General features: G+C 43.3%; 1 protein-coding gene across 11 annotated transcripts in view; it reads right to left on the reverse strand.

Moving 5' to 3' along the window:
• The window catches only part of DLG2 (discs large MAGUK scaffold protein 2), a 1,355,189-nt gene that overhangs the window by 59,916 nt on the left and 1,275,336 nt on the right, over positions 1-19,937 (reverse strand). For all 11 annotated transcript variants that reach the window (XM_075851406.1, XM_075851397.1, XM_075851403.1 and 8 more), the window contains one exon: positions 10,659-10,835. In XM_075851406.1, coding sequence (XP_075707521.1) covers positions 10,659-10,835 — 177 coding nt within the window. The remainder of the gene's footprint in view (positions 1-10,658; positions 10,836-19,937) is intronic.

Consider the following 19,937-nt stretch of genomic DNA (forward strand, 5'->3'; position numbering starts at 1 on the left):
CTTACAGAGGTCGCCTTGTCGTGGCAGGTGGGCTAACACTTTTTGATCAAAATGTGCACTAAGAACCTCCCTATTTGTAAGTAGATTTAGCTTTAGTGCATATTTATTTATATTTAGTGGTTTAGGTGGCATTAGTGTCGCAGGGTGCTGTCACCATTCTATGTTTGCTGTATATCTGCAGTCATGGGTGTTCTTGCACCTGCATACATTTTGTATCATTTAGTTGGAATGTGCTGTTCAAATTTTTGTTGTGCTTATGGTATCCATATATGTGGGGTTAGTGACTGCCTCCACTTGTTGTTCTTGCACTCCTCCCATTCTGCCCTGGGTGATTTTAATCAGTTCAATGCTGGATCCTACCATCCCCAGGTATATATGTAGGCTTAGTCCCAGTTCTGGGTGTATGTGCAGCGTAGGTTCCCACCTTACAGAGGTCGCCTTGTCGTGGCAGGTGGGCTAACACTTTTTGATCAAAATGTGCACTAAGAACCTCCCTATTTGTAAGTAGATTTAGCTTTAGTGCATATTTATTTATATTTAGTGGTTTAGGTGGCATTAGTGTCGCAGGGTGCTGTCACCATTCTATGTTTGCTGTATATCTGCAGTCATGGGTGTTCTTGCACCTGCATACATTTTGTATCATTTAGTTGGAATGTGCTGTTCAAATTTTTGTTGTGCTTATGGTATCCATATATGTGGGGTTAGTGACTGCCTCCACTTGTTGTTCTTGCACTCCTCCCATTCTGCCCTGGGTGATTTTAATCAGTTCAATGCTGGATCCTACCATCCCCAGGTATATATGTAGGCTTAGTCCCAGTTCTGGGTGTATGTGCAGCGTAGGTTCCCACCTTACAGAGGTCGCCTTGTCGTGGCAGGTGGGCTAACACTTTTTGATCAAAATGTGCACTAAGAACCTCCCTATTTGTAAGTAGATTTAGCTTTAGTGCATATTTATTTATATTTAGTGGTTTAGGTGGCATTAGTGTCGCAGGGTGCTGTCACCATTCTATGTTTGCTGTATATCTGCAGTCATGGGTGTTCTTGCACCTGCATACATTTTGTATCATTTAGTTGGAATGTGCTGTTCAAATTTTTGTTGTGCTTATGGTATCCATATATGTGGGGTTAGTGACTGCCTCCACTTGTTGTTCTTGCACTCCTCCCATTCTGCCCTGGGTGATTTTAATCAGTTCAATGCTGGATCCTACCATCCCCAGGTATATATGTAGGCTTAGTCCCAGTTCTGGGTGTATGTGCAGCGTAGGTTCCCACCTTACAGAGGTCGCCTTGTCGTGGCAGGTGGGCTAACACTTTTTGATCAAAATGTGCACTAAGAACCTCCCTATTTGTAAGTAGATTTAGCTTTAGTGCATATTTATTTATATTTAGTGGTTTAGGTGGCATTAGTGTCGCAGGGTGCTGTCACCATTCTATGTTTGCTATCTATCTATCTATCTATCTAGCTATCTATCTATCTATCTATCTATCTATCTATCTATCTATCTATCTATCTATCTATCTATCTATCTATCTAATATCTATCTCATATCTATCTATCTCATATCTATCTATCTATCTATCTATCTATCTCATATCTATCTATCTCATATCTATCTATCTATCTATCTCATATCTATCTATCTATCTATCTATCTATCTATCTATCTATCTATCTATCTATCATCTATCTATCTATCTATCTATCTATCTATCTATCTATCTATCTATCTATCTATCTATCTATCTATCTATCTATCTATCTATCTATCTATCTATCTATCTATCTATCTCATATCTATCTATCTAATATCTATCTAATATCTATCTCATATCTATCTATCTATCTATCTATCTATCTATCTATCTATCTATCTATCTATCTATCTATCTATCTATCTATCTATCTATCTAATATCTATCTATCTCATATCTATCTATCTATCTATCTATCTATCTATCTATCTATCTATCTATCTATCTATCTATCTATCTATCTATCTATCTATCTATCTATCTATCTATCTATCTATCTATCTATCTAAATTCAAATTCAAAGAAGCTTTATTGGCAGGACCAAATACATATTAGCATTGCCAAAGCAAGTAAGAAGTAAGGGAATGAGGGATAGGGACTGAGGGATTGGGGGATAGGGACATATCTAGGGTCGGGGTTATACAAGTCCATGGCATATCATGTCTCTCTCAGTTTATGGCATGCAGTGACATATTGTGCCGCTGTGCCCACTGTGGTTTCCTCTTCACCCAGCAGGATGTAGAGTTTCTCTTCCTCTTCCATGGAGCTGAAGTCCGGTAAGAGATCAGAGAGTCTCCTGAAGTGAGTGTCCCTCACTGCTGAGTATTTGGAGCAGTGTAGCAGGAAGTGGGTCTCATCCTCCACGGCCTCCTGGTCGCACTGTTGGCACAGTCGGCTCTCCCTGGGCTTGTAGGTTTGTCTGTGGCGCCCGGATTCGATGAGCAGGTTGTGGGCGCTCAGTCTGTAGCGGCTCAGGATCTGTCTGTCTCTGGGGTTTGGCAGTTTCTCCAGATATGGCGCCAGTTTATATTCCCGCTGTAGACTCCGGTATATTGTCAGTTTCTGGGATGTCTTTATGTCGTTTCTCCAGTCACTGATATATTCCTCTTGGCCTTTGTTTATTGTCTTCTTGATTTCGGCTTTTGTGAGGCCGCGCTGGGTGACATTTTCTTCAGGCCGGGTCAGGGTGAGATGTTCTGGGGGGCCTGGTTTACCTGGGACCCCTTGGTGTAACAGGGCTTTATGGTGATAGGAACTTTGCCTGCTGCTGTGTAGATGGGCCCAGAATGATAGCGCCCTCTTCTGGATTGTGAGGTGTAGTGGGAATCTGCCCAGTTCTGCCCGACAGGCACTATTTGAGGTGCTCCGATGGACTTGGAGAAGGTGTTTGCAGAATTCTAGGTGGAAGATTTCTGTTGGGCTGGAATCCCACCTTGACCAGTCTGGGTATGTGTCCGGACCCCAGACTTCACTGGCATACAGGAGGATTGGGGAGATGATGGAGTCAAAGATTTTCAGCCAGACCGTCACTGGTGGTTTGAGATGATAGAGTTTTCGTCTGATGGCATAGAAGGTTTTGCACGCCTTGTCTTTCAGAATCTCTATGGCTTGTTTAAAGCTTCCTGATTGGTTGATTTCTAGGCCCAGGTAGGTGTACCTGTCGGTCGCTGTGATTGTGGCGTTATTTAGTGTGAAGGTCGGGTGCCTGGGGGATTTTGAGTTTCTCTTCTGGAACACCATGATGTTGGTTTTCTTGGCATTGATGGGTAGTGCCCACGTGGAGCTGAATTTTTCTAGGATTTGCAGGTTGTCTTGGAGACCTTTCTCGGTTGGTGATAGTAACAGAAGGTCATCTGCATACAGCAGGAATTTCACCTGGGTGTCATGGAGGGTGAGACCTGGTGCTGAGGAGGATTCCAGAGCTGTGGCCAGTTCATTGATGTAGATGTTGAAGAGCGTTGGACTGAGGCTGCAGCCTTGTCTGACTCCTCGGCTCTGCTGGAAATCAGCCGTTCTTCTCCCGTTCACCTTCACGCTGCATCTGTTCTCTGTGTAGGAGCTTCTGATGACGTCATAGGTTTTACCTCCTATTCCGCTCTCCAGCAGTTTCAGGAATAGGCCCGGGTGCCACACTGAGTCAAAGGCCTTCTTAAAGTCCACAAAACAGGCGTAAATCTTCCCATGCTATCTATCTATCTATCTATCTATCTATCTATCTATCTATCTATCTATCTATCTATCTATCTATCTATCTATCTATCTATCTATCTATCTATCTATCTATCTATCTAATATCTATCTCATATCTATCTATCTATCTATCTATCTATCTATCTATCTATCTATCTATCTCATATCTATCTATCTATCTATCTCATATCTATCTATCTATCTATCTATCTATCTATCTATCTATCTATCTATCTATCTATCTATCTCATATCTATCTATCTATCTATCTATCTATCTATCTATCTATCTATCTATCTATCTATCTATCTATCTATCTATCTCATATCTATCTATCTATCTCATATCTATCTATCTATCTCATATCTATCTATCTATCTCATATCTATCTATCTATCTATCTATCTATCTATCTCATATCTATCTATCTATCTCATATCTATCTATCTATCTCATATCTATCTATCTATCTCATATCTATCTATCTATCTCATATCTATCTATCTATCTATCTATCTATCTATCTATCTATCTATCTATCTATCTATCTATCTATCTATCTATCTATCTATCTTCTCTGTGCACTATTTTGGGCCTCTGCCATATATTACATTACTATTTTTTTTACTATAAGACCTTGGATATTTTCATTAGACATTGACTTTATGTACAATCCTGATGGCCTATTTTCAGACAATGATGGAAGGCGGGAAACTATTGAACAGCAGCAGATCTCCAGGAATGACTCCATGAAGGGTGTAATGGATGTTTTCAGTACGCTGGAGCTTCATTCTTGCAATCACAGTACAGAAATAGAAGCAGCAGGCACAGAGTGGCATCTGCTCATCTTCGGTTATTTTCCAACATCATTTTCCAAAAATCATTCAAAAGGTTTAAAGTTGGATTCTTATTCTTGTATAGGGGACATTTTAGGAATACAAGTGTTACTCACCTCGCCCCCATCCAGAGCCGATGTCCCGATCGTGGCCGCAGGTCCATAACAAGTGGCCCGCTCTGATGACGACACGGAGCGGCAGATTTAAAAGAGAAGATCTTCCAGTGAAAAAGGCCCATTCTGACTGGCTAGTTTACTTGATTTGACCCTGCCCGTAGCCTTGTCTCTGGAATTCATTCATTTTGCGTCTTCGGATTTGTCATCTAGTTCTTGTATTTCGACCTCCTGGTTTCGACCCGGTTTTCTGGTTCCATTTTCATCTTCCCCTCTGGTGTGCCGCATCCTGACCTCCCTCCCGATGACGACCCATGGCTTTAATTCAATTCAACTCTGATTGTGCAACTTTTCTAAATCATTACAGTGTACCGGCTCAAATTGGTGACTATTCTGGGGATCGCAAGCTGGGAATCTGACCGTGAGAGACCATACATTACGGGAGGGATAGGGTGAAGAACGGAGAGATTTCCTAGATCTCAACCTCAGTTTAGCCAGCATAGAACCAGCTGAAAATTGTGCCATGAATAGGGCGAGCTCCAGGTGTATGTGAACTCTTGCGCGAAAGGGTCACAGTGGGTGCCATATCTACCTATCCCTCAAAGTGTAAAGTATGTTTTCCCAGAATGCCATGGGACCCCCGGGGCACAGTGGGTGCTGGCATCTGCCCAGGATTGCCTGAGGCTAACACTCACTAGACAGTCCCAAAATTGTGACATATGACATCACTTATTTGCAGTCTAGACTGGTCATAGAAGCTTTTCTGAAGTTGAAATGGCCCCAAATATATGGAGTGACAAGCAGCTTTTTATTGGTGACTGTTCCAATTTTTACCTCTGGACAGGTCATTCATTTGCCAAAAGGATTACCCTAGCGGCTAGACCATTGCATGGGCAAAATTCGGTCAATATGGGCAAAGCAGTAGTCTTAAAAGCTCCCTTTGACTGGACTAGTGCCAGGTCATGAGCCCAGCTTGTCCTATTGTATAGGCTGGTGACATCACTCACCAGGGACACAGCGACAAGGTCATATTTTTTTATGATCATTTTGATATATTGTGCCCAGCATACCTGTCTAGTTCGTGCACTGGAGGAGTTCTTTACAGTAAGAGTGATCAAACACTAGTATTCCTTACCACAAGAGGAACTCACGACAAAAACAATATCAGAAATGTATCAAAACTGGTTAAGTGGTACTGTTGGCACTTCTGAGCTGCAGTACCAGGCACAGCCACACCAGTATGGGTGTCACTGTGCCTGTATAAACAATGAAAGGGCTTTGGTGCTCGTTCTGCTGATCTGTGGGGTCTCAGTGGTCCGAAACGTACCTAACATACAGCCTAGAAATCCCTTTAAAGATAGAGCTTTACTTCTTTACTTTTTGACTACTATGTAATAGAGATTTGTTATATTTCTTGCCAAAAAGTGGAGCAGAACTCATTGGAGCAAAGCAACTTTAACTTTTACCTTTCATTAGGATGGGATCTGTTCCAGTTCTTCCCTTCACTTCAGAACAAAGGGAAGGTCATTTGCGGTCATAATAAGATGGGAACTTAAGATCTCTGGTTACTTTGAAGTAAACCACAGCACCTCACTAAGTGATATCTGGTTTCCCTCACATAGCAGCAGCTGAGCAGAGGGGACTTTATTTCCTGTCACTATTCCCTGCCAAAGCAGTTATCTCCTCTTCATCTCTGCCGGCAACGCTTGGTTTTCAGGATGTGTCGGAATGCTGGACGTCAATACAGATCCCATAGATTTTAATGAGATTCCAGTTTCCCCCAATACAGATCCCATAGATTTTAATGAGATTCCAGTTTCCGCCAATGCAGATCCCATAGATTTTAATGAGATTCCAGTTTCCCCCAATACAGATCCCATAGATTTTAATGAGATTCCAGTTTCCCCCAATACAGATCCCATAGATTTTAATGAGATTCCAGTTTCCCCCAATACAGATCCCATAGATTTTAATGAGATTCCAGTTTCCCCCAATACAGATCCCATAGATTTTAATGAGATTCCAGTTTCCACCAATACAGATCCCATAGATTTTAATGAGATTCCAGTTTCCCCCAATACAGATCCCATAGATTTTAATGAGATTCCAATTTCCCCCAATACAGATCCCATAGATTTTAATGAGATTCCAGTTTCCCCCAATACAGATCCCATAGATTTTAATGAGATTCCAGTTTCCCCCAATACAGATCCCATAGATTTTAATGAGATTCCAGTTTCCCCCAATACAGATCCCATAGATTTTAATGAGATTCCAGTTTCCACCAATACAGATCCCATAGATTTTAATGAGATTCCAGTTTCCCCCAATACAGATCCCATAGATTTTAATGAGATTCCAGTTTCCCCCAATACAGATCCCATAGATTTTAATGAGCTTCCAGTTTCCCCCAATACAGATCCCATAGATTTTAATGAGATTCCATTTTTTTGTCTGCATGAATCCATCATCCCATCTGAATTCTCTTTACCTTGAAGTCAATGTGAAGACAGATATATGGAGACGACTTAGGCCGAGTTCACACGAAGAATAAACACTGCGGATTTTCCGCAAAGTATTTAATTGGGGAAAATCTGCAGCGTATTACTCTAGCAGCAAAGTGGATGAGATTTGAACAAATCTCATCCACACACTGTGTAAAAAAAGTCGAAAAAACGTTCATGAATTGACCTGCGGTGTAAACGCCTCGAAATATGCCTGAAAAAACGGTAGCTGAACGCCTACAAATATTTGCCCATTGAAATCAATGGGAAAAACGACGTTATGTTCAGACGGGGCGTTTTTTTCTGCCGCTGTCTTAAAAAACGCAGCATAAAAAAAAGAGGTGCATGTCACGTTTTGAGCCATTTTTGGAGCAGTTTTTTATTGTGTCAATAGAAAAACAGCTCCAAAAACGTCTTGAAAACGGTTCTGTAATTTTCAGCCATTTTTAATTGTGCGTGTGAACATACTCTAAGGCCGAATTCAAATGAACGTAGATTACGTCCGTGTGACAGACGTTAAAATGGCCATCACGCGGACTCATGTATTTCAATAGGGCCGTTCACACGACCGTTGCTTCAACATAGCGTGTGAAGGGTCGGTGAGAAAATAGGACATGTCCGGAGGCACCTCGGATGTGAAAAACGGCAGTTTTTCATGTCCGAGATGCTCAACGCTCGTGTGAATCAGGCCTAAAGATTCTGCAGGTTGCTTCTTATTCTTATTCTAATAATTGTAGGATTTTTGAGCCTGACCATGTTTCCAGGTCATGTCTATGGCCAGATGAACAACATAACTCCCACAATGCACTGCTCACTGTGGCAACCCCCATAGCTACGCTACTGTACTCAGCATACAATGAGTTAATAAAACAACTTACGGACTTGGCATATTTGATACTTTTTTACAGCATAATAAACTAGATATGCTACAAAAGTGGGAGCCGTGGGGGTCCAAGCAATTGGGCTCCCACAATCCCAAGAACCGGGGTCCCAGGTATATCAACTAAAACGTCAATGTTTTAGTTGATATGCCATTGAGGTGTATGGTAGGAAATCCCTTATCACATTAGTATCACGTGGGTGATCTCATGTAACAGCAACTTAGCAATTTGTAAAAAATTATTTTGGACAAATAAAAATTCCTTTTATGTAGTTGAATTACCAGCATCTTCTTAGGCTCTGTTCACATGTGTCGTGGTTTCAGAATCCATTGAACAACAGATACCATGGGCAAACAACAGGCCTCATTGACTTACATTGCTTATTTCATAGCGTTCGTTGTTTTGGCGGAAAAAACAGTGATGAATGCAGCGCTATTCTTCCCGGAAAATCTGACGGAATCTGCGACGGAGGCTCTAAACTAGATGTGAACAGAGTCTTACAAGAATGTATTACAGGCTACCCATAGGCTTCTATTATTGTATTATTGTGCACTTTTCATTGATGTGAACCACGTCCCGGCCGCCGTTTCTTTAATGTGAGCTCCCCGCTTTCTCTAGTCTGCGAGACTAATCTTACAATACAAGCAGCTGACTGCGGCATTCCTCCACTGCGGATTGAACACATTTGAATAAACCCTCAAGCGCTGTGTTTTTTGGAAATTCCGTTTTGGAATTAAAAGTCAAAAGCAATAAAAATGACACAGAGTCATAAAAAAAATAGAGGAAATGCAGAGTAATATTTATCTGGGATTCATTCTGCACTAAAAGGTACAAGATCCTATCAGATCAGAGCAACACATCGGCATAAGTTAAAGGGGTTATCCGGCCAGTAAAAATTGATGGCCTATCCTCAGGATAGGCCATCAATAGCTGATCGGTCAGGGTCTGACTCCCGGGACCCCTGCCGATCAGCTGTTTTGAAGTGGGTGCAGCGCTTGACCCGGGAGTCGGACCCCGACCAATCAGCTATTGATGGCCTATCCGGAGGATAGGCCATCAATTTTAGCGACTGGATAACTCTTTTATATAACCACATTCTGGCTGCTTGCTGCCACCACTAGGGGGAGCTCAGTGGTGACAGATATGTTCAGCTTCCATTAAAGCGGATCTGTCATCATACTCAACACCGTCCCGACATTTGACGTACAGTTACGTCATAACCAGGAAGGGGAAGTATGGAGTAGGCTCACGGGCTGAGCCCCCCACATACTCGGCGGGTGACGGCTGTATGTTACAATCGACACCTCACTGAAATGACCAGGAATAACTCTGATCCTGGCTGTCTAACCACTTAAATGCTGGGGCTTAATAGGAGCTGGTAAATAACACAATATACTGCAATACGTTACAGTAGATTGTAAAAGTGATCCAATGATTGCTGGTTCAAATCCTCTTGGGGGACTAATAAAAAAAAAAGTTAAATAAAGGTTTTTTTTCCAAACAAAAAAAAAATATTAAAAGTTCAAAAAAGCTTTTCCCATTTCTCCCCCAAAAATAAGCTCCTATAATTCTCTATCTAGCATATATTTCACTCTATGGGGTGTAGCAAGGTAGAGGACCATGCATGACCTAGTACCTTGCCCCCGATCAGACTATACCCCACCCCGCCATTGAACAGTCAAATGGAAAAAATAAATAAAATTCTGCTCACCTTATCGCTCCTCTTCTCCACTCATCATGATGCAGCTCATATAACGAACTGACACCGGACAGCATCAGGGCATTGCATGCGATGCAGCACTGATAACATTGAAATGCTGCGTTGCATACAAGGCCCCGGCGCTGCTTTATGTCAGGACCTTGTATGAGCCACACTGGAATGATGAGGGGACCTGGAGAGGGAGAAGATGAGCCGATTTGTATTCTGTATACAGAGCAGCTTGCGCTGAATCCTGTATCCATCAGGTCCGCGGGACTGACGGGTTCAATGACAGCGGGTCTTGCGTGTTTCTGACAGGCAGGATCGAGCTGCGATCGATCACATCTAAATTCATAACTTAGATGTGATCGACTACAGGTGGATTCTGCCTGTCAGAAAGTCCCGTGGGCCTGACGGATACAGGATTCAGCGCAAGATACAGCTGCTCTGTACAGGATACAAAGCAGCTGTATCTCAAAAAGTCAGCTCAGCCGCTTCGGTTCTGTTCGCCTTTTTCCGGAAATCCATGTAGGGGTGTACAGACTCAATAGAAAGCCTATGAGTCCGTACACCGCTACATCGGCTTTCCGGAAAAAGGTTAACAGAATCTAAGTGGCTCAGCGCTCACACGAGCGCTTTTGTTGCTTCGTTTTAGCGATTGGTGGGGGTCTCAGTGCTCGGACCCCCACCAATCCAAACTTTTGACATGTCACTATAACATGTCAGAAGTTTGTTGAACGTTTAGTTACCTTGCATAAATCCCTGATAGGCGAATCCCGAAGCATTTTTAGCGCACTTTTCCCCATTAAAAGAAATGTAGGGGTGGCTGTGCTAATTTGGGGGTAACAGAAAGAGCAGGAATATAAATTGCACTTCCGTAAATAAGAATCTCACTGTAATACCTCCGCTTGCTGGGTATAACACCCATCTCATCACTGTCTCCATCCAGCGTGACTCTTCTGGCTTGCCACCATTCATCATCGGATGCATTGATTACGTGAAGGATATCTCCATATCTGAAGCTGAGGCCCTGGCTCGGGAGACCACTGTCCTTGCTTTTATCATAGTCAAACATGGCTCTGCAAGAGATGAAAAAGAAGAAACGTCTCGTCATCACAAACTTTCATTTACCTTCCACTTTACCTAGAAAGCTGTAACTAGAATTTTTGGTTGCAGGTCGGAGAAGACGAGAGGCGAGGTCATGTTGAACCAACTTACTAGAAATGGTATAAAACCAACACAAAATATGGCGTCCTGCCCATCTGTGGGGGGCTTTTTTTCCATTAACAGTAAAATGTAGGCAATACTGTGACTTGCCCGTGACCATAATGGACAACTTTGAGGTCGTGGGCAAGTCACGGTAATGTTCCGATTTTACACTAAGTTGCAGTAGATTGAATGCTGCTGTGGAGCCGTAACCTAAGGGTATGTTCACACGCTAGACTAAAAACGTCTGAAAATACGAAGCTGTTTTCAAGAGAAAACAGCTCCTGATTTTCAGAAAGTTTTTAAGCCACTCGCGATTTTCGCTGCATTTTTCGTGTTTTTTACGGCCGTTTTTGGAGCTGCTTTCTGTAGAGTCTACGAAAAACGGCTCCAAAAACGTCCCAAGAAGTGACCTGCACTTGAAAAAATTGCCCGTCGGAACAGAACGCAGTTTTTCCCATTGAAATCAATAGGCAGATGTTTGGAGGCGTTCTGCTTCAGATTTTTCAGCCGTTTTTCGGGCGTTGACGGCCCGAAAAACGGCCCGAAAAACGGCCGAAAATAGGCCGTGTGAACATACCCTAAGAGAGTATGTGCACCTTTCCACATGTTCAGACATGGCGGATTGGTTGTGTGTCTGCAAGGGACGAAAACAGGACTTTGGTCCTTCACCTGGAAGGGTTGGGACTAGTCTTGCTTGGTCTCTATTGCAGCCAGAGAAGTATATGTGTGAGACATGGGGTTCTGCTGTTTATATTCCACCCACTTTACCAAACCTATTGCTCTAAAAACAGCTATAGAGGGGATAGGAGGAGGTTAAATGAATGCCACTAGGTATATAAAGGCAGAAACTTAGTCCTAATTAAAAATCTTCTACCGTTTGTGCACAGCTGCTATGCAGACCTACGTGTCTCCATGGTTACAGACTACAAATAAACTCTGGGTAGTCTGATCCTGAAATAATTTTATCGGTCCCCTCTTTCACTGTCTGTAGGTTAGCATGAAGAGTGGAGTAACACCTGACTATATGACTTTATATTTTCCAAAGGGTAGAAAACTTACGTTTTATTTTAAATTTTTAATGTTCTTATTCCTTAAAGGGGTTTATAGCTGCAAATATTCTTGGTTATAAATGTCCTACCTTTTTGTGTCTACAGCTCCTAAACAAACCTATGTGTCTCCATGGTAACAGACTACAAACCAACCTTGTGTCGTCTGATCCTGCAGTTATGTGTTACTCCACTCCCTCATCCCATCTTCTTACTAATTTACAGAGAGTGGGAGCGGAGGCAGATGGAAGGGAGTAATACGTGATTGAAGGATCAGACTACACATGGTTTATTTGTGGTCTGTAACCATGGATACACATAGGTCTACCTAGAAGCTGTATACACAAAAAGGTAAGAGATTTATAATCAAGACAGTTGCTGGATTTATTATTTTAGATGCATTGGTGTAATAAAAATTAGTTGAATAAGTCTACATACCGTTGAATGTAACCGAAAGAAAAGGGGCACTTCAAAATATTTTTCCCCCTCTAAACACTTAAGAAACCATTAAAGTGACTATGGTCTAATTTGATTGCACTTTAAAGACTCAGCACCACCAAAGTTCGTTCTACGGAAGCGGGAAATTAATAGGTTGGTGATATCTGAAAAAATATTCTCACGGTACAGACACGAGGAGGTCTGGGGACCGCGGTACCAGTCTGTATAATTTACCGAATAGGAATAATATAACTATTTTTTTAACTTTTTACACTCCTTATCCGGGGAGGGAGGGATAGGGTCCTCTAGGGTGGGCTATAAATACAAATGTAGGAATGTGGATATATCTTCTTCTTGTTTAGAGGGAACGTTTATTTTCTCCAATGATTGTACGCCACGGTAACTCAATAAAAAAAGTTATATAATAATTTTAAAAAAAAGTGACTATGAACTGTACATCCGTCAGTATGAGATACATAGACACTAACGTATCTTGCTCTTCTTTCAGAGATAACAGATTGTGCTCTAGAACAGATGTATCCATAAAACGTGTTCTGGATAACGCACGCGGCTCTCGCCTCGTAGGAGCCCAAAGGAGACACTGAGGATAATGCGGTTTAGGACACCCATGGCAATTAAGAGACTCGCGTGGGTCATAAAGTACATGTGACTCTCCTTCCGCTGCACCGACGAGCTCGCAAACACAACGACATTAAAGGCTCCCGCAGGACACACTTCAAGTTATTTATTGCTGGGAAGCCGGTGAAATCCAGTAAAGACGACGATCTTAACGATTTACAATATGTTTCTTCTGTAGGTGGTACCAGCACGCACAAGAGGAGCAGCAAACCGTTTTCTTCTTTAACGAAGACTTGTCAGTGCAGAAAAGGAACATGTTTGTGACCTGTAAATCTATATACCTATTTGGCCAAAAACATTCATAATAACATGTCCACCTTTATAACCTTTGATTTTATTGCTTCAATGCATCTTAAATGCAAAGAAATAAAGCAAATTTGCAAATAATTTTGATTAAAAAAAACCCATCATGTTCTGTGTTCAGCTCCTATGAAGACCCGTGTGTCTCCAGGGTTACAGACTACAAAAAAATCCATGTGTAGTCTGATCCCTGTGTAGTCTGATCCTGCTGTCATACTCCCTTCTATTTGTCTCTTACTTTTTGCTGACGTAAATATGGAAGGATTGGGAGTATCAGATTTTTTCCCTGTCGTCTCCGCTCAGATTTTATTTGGCAACAGGACCCCCACTTTATTAGACAGAGCAGAGAGCAACTGAAAAAAGCAGCACCAACGCCAAAGGTTTCGATGAGACAATGTATTACAGGATGAGGATCACAGATTTATTTTAACAGGTGCTGTGTAATACCACATATTTCCTATAGTGGGTGCTGCAGCTTTTTCTGGCAATAACAGCTGCTTGCTGTAGGTTACAGCACCCAGACCCCAGTTGTCAACCTCTTTTATTATTGTATGATGGAAAGTTCTGCAGCTTACTGATATACTTGGTGTTTTAATTCCTCACCACATTGTCAAAATCTCTATTAGCTCTCAGTAAATTTAGAACATAGTTGTTTACATCCAGAGACTGGTAGCTGTTACAGAACTAATACTTTTCACAGTTGAGGATTTGCTACAATTGTATCCAGTCTAGACAATCCTCTGTGGGTTAAATATCTAACCAGAACATAAAGTAACAATCTAAAGCATCTTTACTGTACCATCCAGGAAAACTAAGGGCCTGCTCACATCAGCATTGGCCTTCTGTTCGGCTTTCCGTCATAGGAACAGATGAACGGAAAGACAAACGTAATGTATCTTTTCCATTTGCAACACTATTGATTTCAATGGTATATTTTGGTTTCCGTTTGCCTCCGTTCCAATAGGTTTCTGTTTTTTTCCCCTTAAACAATAGCGCAGCAAACTATGCTATTGTTTCCGTGAAAAAAATAAAATAAAATAATACACCACACAGGAGAACTGACACATCCTCTATACTACACCACACAGGAGAGCTGACAGATCCTCTATACTACACCACACAGGAGAGCTGACAGATCCTCTATACTACACCACACAGGAGAACTGACACATCCTCTATACTACACCACACAGGAGAGCTGACAGATCCTCTATACTACACCACACAGGAGAGCTGACAGATCCTACATACTACACCACACAGGAGAGCTGACAGATCCTCTATACTACACCACACAGGAGAGCTGACAGATCCTCTATACTACACCACACAGGAGAGCTGACAGATCCTCTATACTACACCACACAGGAGAACTGACAGATCCTCTATACTACACCACACAGGAGAGCTGACAGATCCTCTATACTACACCACACAGGAGAACTGACAGATCCTCTATACTACACCACACAGGAGAGCTGACAGATCCTCTATACTACACCACACAGGAGAACTGACACATCCTCTAGACTACACCACACAGGAGAGCTGACAGATCCTCTATACTACACCACACAGGAGAACTGACACATCCTCTAGACTACACCACACAGGAGAGCTGACAGATACTCTATACTACACCAAACAGGAGAGCTGACAGATCCACTATACTACACCACACAGGGGAGCTGACAGATGCTCTATACTACACCACACAGGAGAGCTGACAGCTCCTCTATATTACACCACACAGGAGAACTGACAGCTCCTCTATACTACACCACGCAGGAGAGCTGACAAATCCTCTATACTACACAACACAGGAGAGCTGACAGATCCTCTATACTGCACCACACACGAGAGCGGACAGATCCTCTATACTGCACCACACAGGAGAGCTGACAGATTCTCTATACTACGCCACACAGGAGAACTGACAGATCCTCTATACTACACTACACAGGAGAACTGACAGATCATATACACTACACCCCACAGGAGAGCTGACAGATCCTTTATACTACACCACACAGGAGAGCTCACAGATCCTCTATGCTATACCACACAGGAGTACTGACAGCTCCTCTATACTACACCACACAGGAGAGCGGACAGATCCTCTATACTACACCAAACAGTAGAACTGACATATCCTCTATACTAAACCACACAGGAGAACTGACAGATCCTCTATACTACACCACATAGGAGAGCTGACAGATCCTCTATACTACACCACACAGGAGAGCTGACAGATCCTCTATACTACACCACACAGGAGAGCTGACAGATCCTCTATACTACACCACACAGGAGAGCTGACAGATCCTCTATACTACACCACACAGGAGAGCTGACAGATCCTACATACTACACCACACAGGAGCGCTGACAGATCCTCTATACTACACCACACAGGAGAGCTGACAGATCCTCTATACTACACCACACAGGAGAGCTGACAGATCCTCTATACTACACCACACAGGAGTACTGACAGATCCTCTATACTACACCACACAGGAGAGCTGACAGATCCTCTATACTACACCACACAGGAGAACTGACACATCCTCTAGACTACACCACACAGGAGAGCTGACAGATCCTCTATACTACACCACACAGGAGAGCTGACAGATCCTCTATATTACACCACACAGGAGAACTGACAGCTCCTCTATACTACACCACACAGGAGAGCTGACAGATCCTCTATACTACACCACACAGGAGAGCTGACAGATCCTATATACTACACCACACAGGAGAGCTGACATCCTCTATACTACACCACACAGGAGAGCTGACACATCCTCTATACTACACCACACAGGAGAGCTGACAGATCCTCTATACTACACAACACAGGAGAGCTGACAGATCCTCTATACTACACCACACAGGAGAACTGACAGCTCCTCTATACTACACCACACAGGAGAGCTGACAGATCCTATATACTACACCACACAGGAGAGCTGACAGATCCTCTATACTACACCACACAGGAGAGCTGACAGATCCTCTATACTACACCACACAGGAGAACTGACAGCTCCTCAATACTACACCACACAGGAGAGCTGACAGATCCTATATACTACACAAAACAGGAGAGCTGACAGATCCTCTATACTACACCACACAGGAGAGCTGACAGCTCCTCTATACTACACCACACAGGAAGGCTGACAGATCCTCTATACTGCACCACACAGAAGAGCTGACAGATACTCTATACTACAAGCAGGAGAGCTGACAAATCCTCTATACTACACAACACAGGAGAGCTGACAGATCCTCTATACTGCACCACACACGAGAGCGGACAGATCCTCTATACTGCACCACACAGGAGAGCTGACAGATTCTCTATACTACGCCACACAGGAGAACTGACAGATCCTCTATACTACACTACACAGGAGAACTGACAGATCATATACACTACACCCCACAGGAGAGCTGACAGATCCTTTAAACTACACCACACCGGAGAACTGACAGATACTCTATACTACACCACACAGGAGAACTGACAGATCATATACACTACACCACACAGGAGAGCTGACAGATCCTTTATACTACACCACACAGGAGAGCTCACAGATCCTCTATGCTATACCACACAGGAGTACTGACAGCTCCTCTATACTACACCACACAGGAGAGCGGACAGATCCTCTATACTACACCAAACAGTAGAACTGACATATCCTCTATACTAAACCACACAGGAGAACTGACAGATCCTCTATACTACACCACATAGGAGAGCTGACAGATCCTCTATACTACACCACACAGGAGAGCTGACAGATCCTCTATACTACACCAAATAGGAGAACTGACAGATCCTCTATACTACGCCACATAGGAGAGCTGACAGCTCCTCTATACTACACCACACAGGAGAGCTGACAGATCCTCTATACTACACCACACAGGAGAGCTGACAGATCCTCTATACTACACCACACAGGAGAACTGACAGCTCCTCAATACTACACCACACAGGAGAGCTGACAGATCCTATATACTACACAAAACAGGAGAGCTGACAGATCCTCTATACTACACCACACAGGAGAGCTGACAGCTCCTCTATACTACACCACACAGGAAGGCTGACAGATCCTCTATACTGCACCACACAGAAGAGCTGACAGATACTCTATACTACAAGCAGGAGAGCTGACAAATCCTCTATACTACACAACACAGGAGAGCTGACAGATCCTCTATACTGCACCACACACGAGAGCGGACAGATCCTCTATACTGCACCACACAGGAGAGCTGACAGATTCTCTATACTACGCCACACAGGAGAACTGACAGATCCTCTATACTACACTACACAGGAGAACTGACAGATCATATACACTACACCCCACAGGAGAGCTGACAGATCCTTTAAACTACACCACACCGGAGAACTGACAGATACTCTATACTACACCACACAGGAGAACTGACAGATCATATACACTACACCACACAGGAGAGCTGACAGATCCTTTATACTACACCACACAGGAGAGCTCACAGATCCTCTATGCTATACCACACAGGAGTACTGACAGCTCCTCTATACTACACCACACAGGAGAGCGGACAGATCCTCTATACTACACCAAACAGTAGAACTGACATATCCTCTATACTAAACCACACAGGAGAACTGACAGATCCTCTATACTACACCACATAGGAGAGCTGACAGATCCTCTATACTACACCACACAGGAGAGCTGACAGATCCTCTATACTACACCAAATAGGAGAACTGACAGATCCTCTATACTACGCCACATAGGAGAGCTGACAGCTCCTCTATACTACACCACACAGGAGAGCTGACAGCTCCTCTATACTACACCACACAGGAGAGCTGACAGATCCTCAATACTATACCACACAGGAGAGCTGGTAGATCCTCTATACTACACCACACTGAAGAGCTGACAGATTCTCTATACTACACCACACAGGAGAGCTGACACATCCTCTATACTACACCACAAAGGAGAGCTGACAGATCCTCTATACTAAACCACACAGAAGAGCTGACAGATCCTCTATATAACACCACACAGGAGAACCGACAGATCATCTATACTACATCACACAGGAGAACTGGCAAATCCTTTATACTACACCACACAGGAGAGCTGACAGATCCTATATACTACACCACACAGGAGAGCTGACATCCTCTATACTACACCACACAGGAGAGCTGACACATCCTCTATACTACACCACACAGGAGAGCTGACAGATCCTCTATACTACACCACACAGGAGAGCTGACAGATCCTCTATACTACACCACACAGGAGAACTGACAGCTCCTCTATACTACACCACACAGGAGAGCTGACAGATCCTATATACTACACCACACAGGAGAGCTGACAGATCCTCTATACTACACCACACAGGAGAGCTGACAGATCCTCTATACTACACCACACAGGAGAACTGACAGCTCCTCAATACTACACCACACAGGAGAGCTGACAGATCCTATATACTACACAAAACAGGAGAGCTGACAGATCCTCTATACTACACCACACAGGAGAGCTGACAGCTCCTCTATACTACACCACACAGGAAGGCTGACAGATCCTCTATACTGCACCACACAGAAGAGCTGACAGATACTCTATACTACACGCAGGAGAGCTGACAAATCCTCTATACTACACAACACAGGAGAGCTGACAGATCCTCTATACTGCACCACACACGAGAGCGGACAGATCCTCTATACTGCACCACACAGGAGAGCTGACAGATTCTCTATACTACGCCACACAGGAGAACTGACAGATCCTCTATACTACACTACACAGGAGAACTGACAGATCATATACACTACACCCCACAGGAGAGCTGACAGATCCTTTAAACTACACCACACCGGAGAACTGACAGATACTCTATACTACACCACACAGGAGAACTGACAGATCATATACACTACACCACACAGGAGAGCTGACAGATCCTTTATACTACACCACACAGGAGAGCTCACAGATCCTCTATGCTATACCACACAGGAGTACTGACAGCTCCTCTATACTACACCACACAGGAGAGCGGACAGATCCTCTATACTACACCAAACAGTAGAACTGACATATCCTCTATACTAAACCACACAGGAGAACTGACAGATCCTCTATACTACACCACATAGGAGAGCTGACAGATCCTCTATACTACACCACACAGGAGAGCTGACAGATCCTCTATACTACACCAAATAGGAGAACTGACAGATCCTCTATACTATACCACACAGGAGAGCTGACAGATCCACTATACTACACCACACAGGGGAGCTGACAGATCCTCTATACTACACCACACAGGAGAGCTGACAGCTCCTCTATACTACACCACACAGGAGAGCTGACAGCTCCTCTATACTACACCACACAGGAGAGCTGACAGATCCTCAATACTATACCACACAGGAGAGCTGGTAGATCCTCTATACTACACCACACTGAAGAGCTGACAGAT

Source organism: Rhinoderma darwinii, chromosome 2 (genome assembly GCF_050947455.1).
Source record: "Rhinoderma darwinii isolate aRhiDar2 chromosome 2, aRhiDar2.hap1, whole genome shotgun sequence".
NCBI classification, from domain to species: domain Eukaryota; kingdom Metazoa; phylum Chordata; class Amphibia; order Anura; family Rhinodermatidae; genus Rhinoderma; species Rhinoderma darwinii.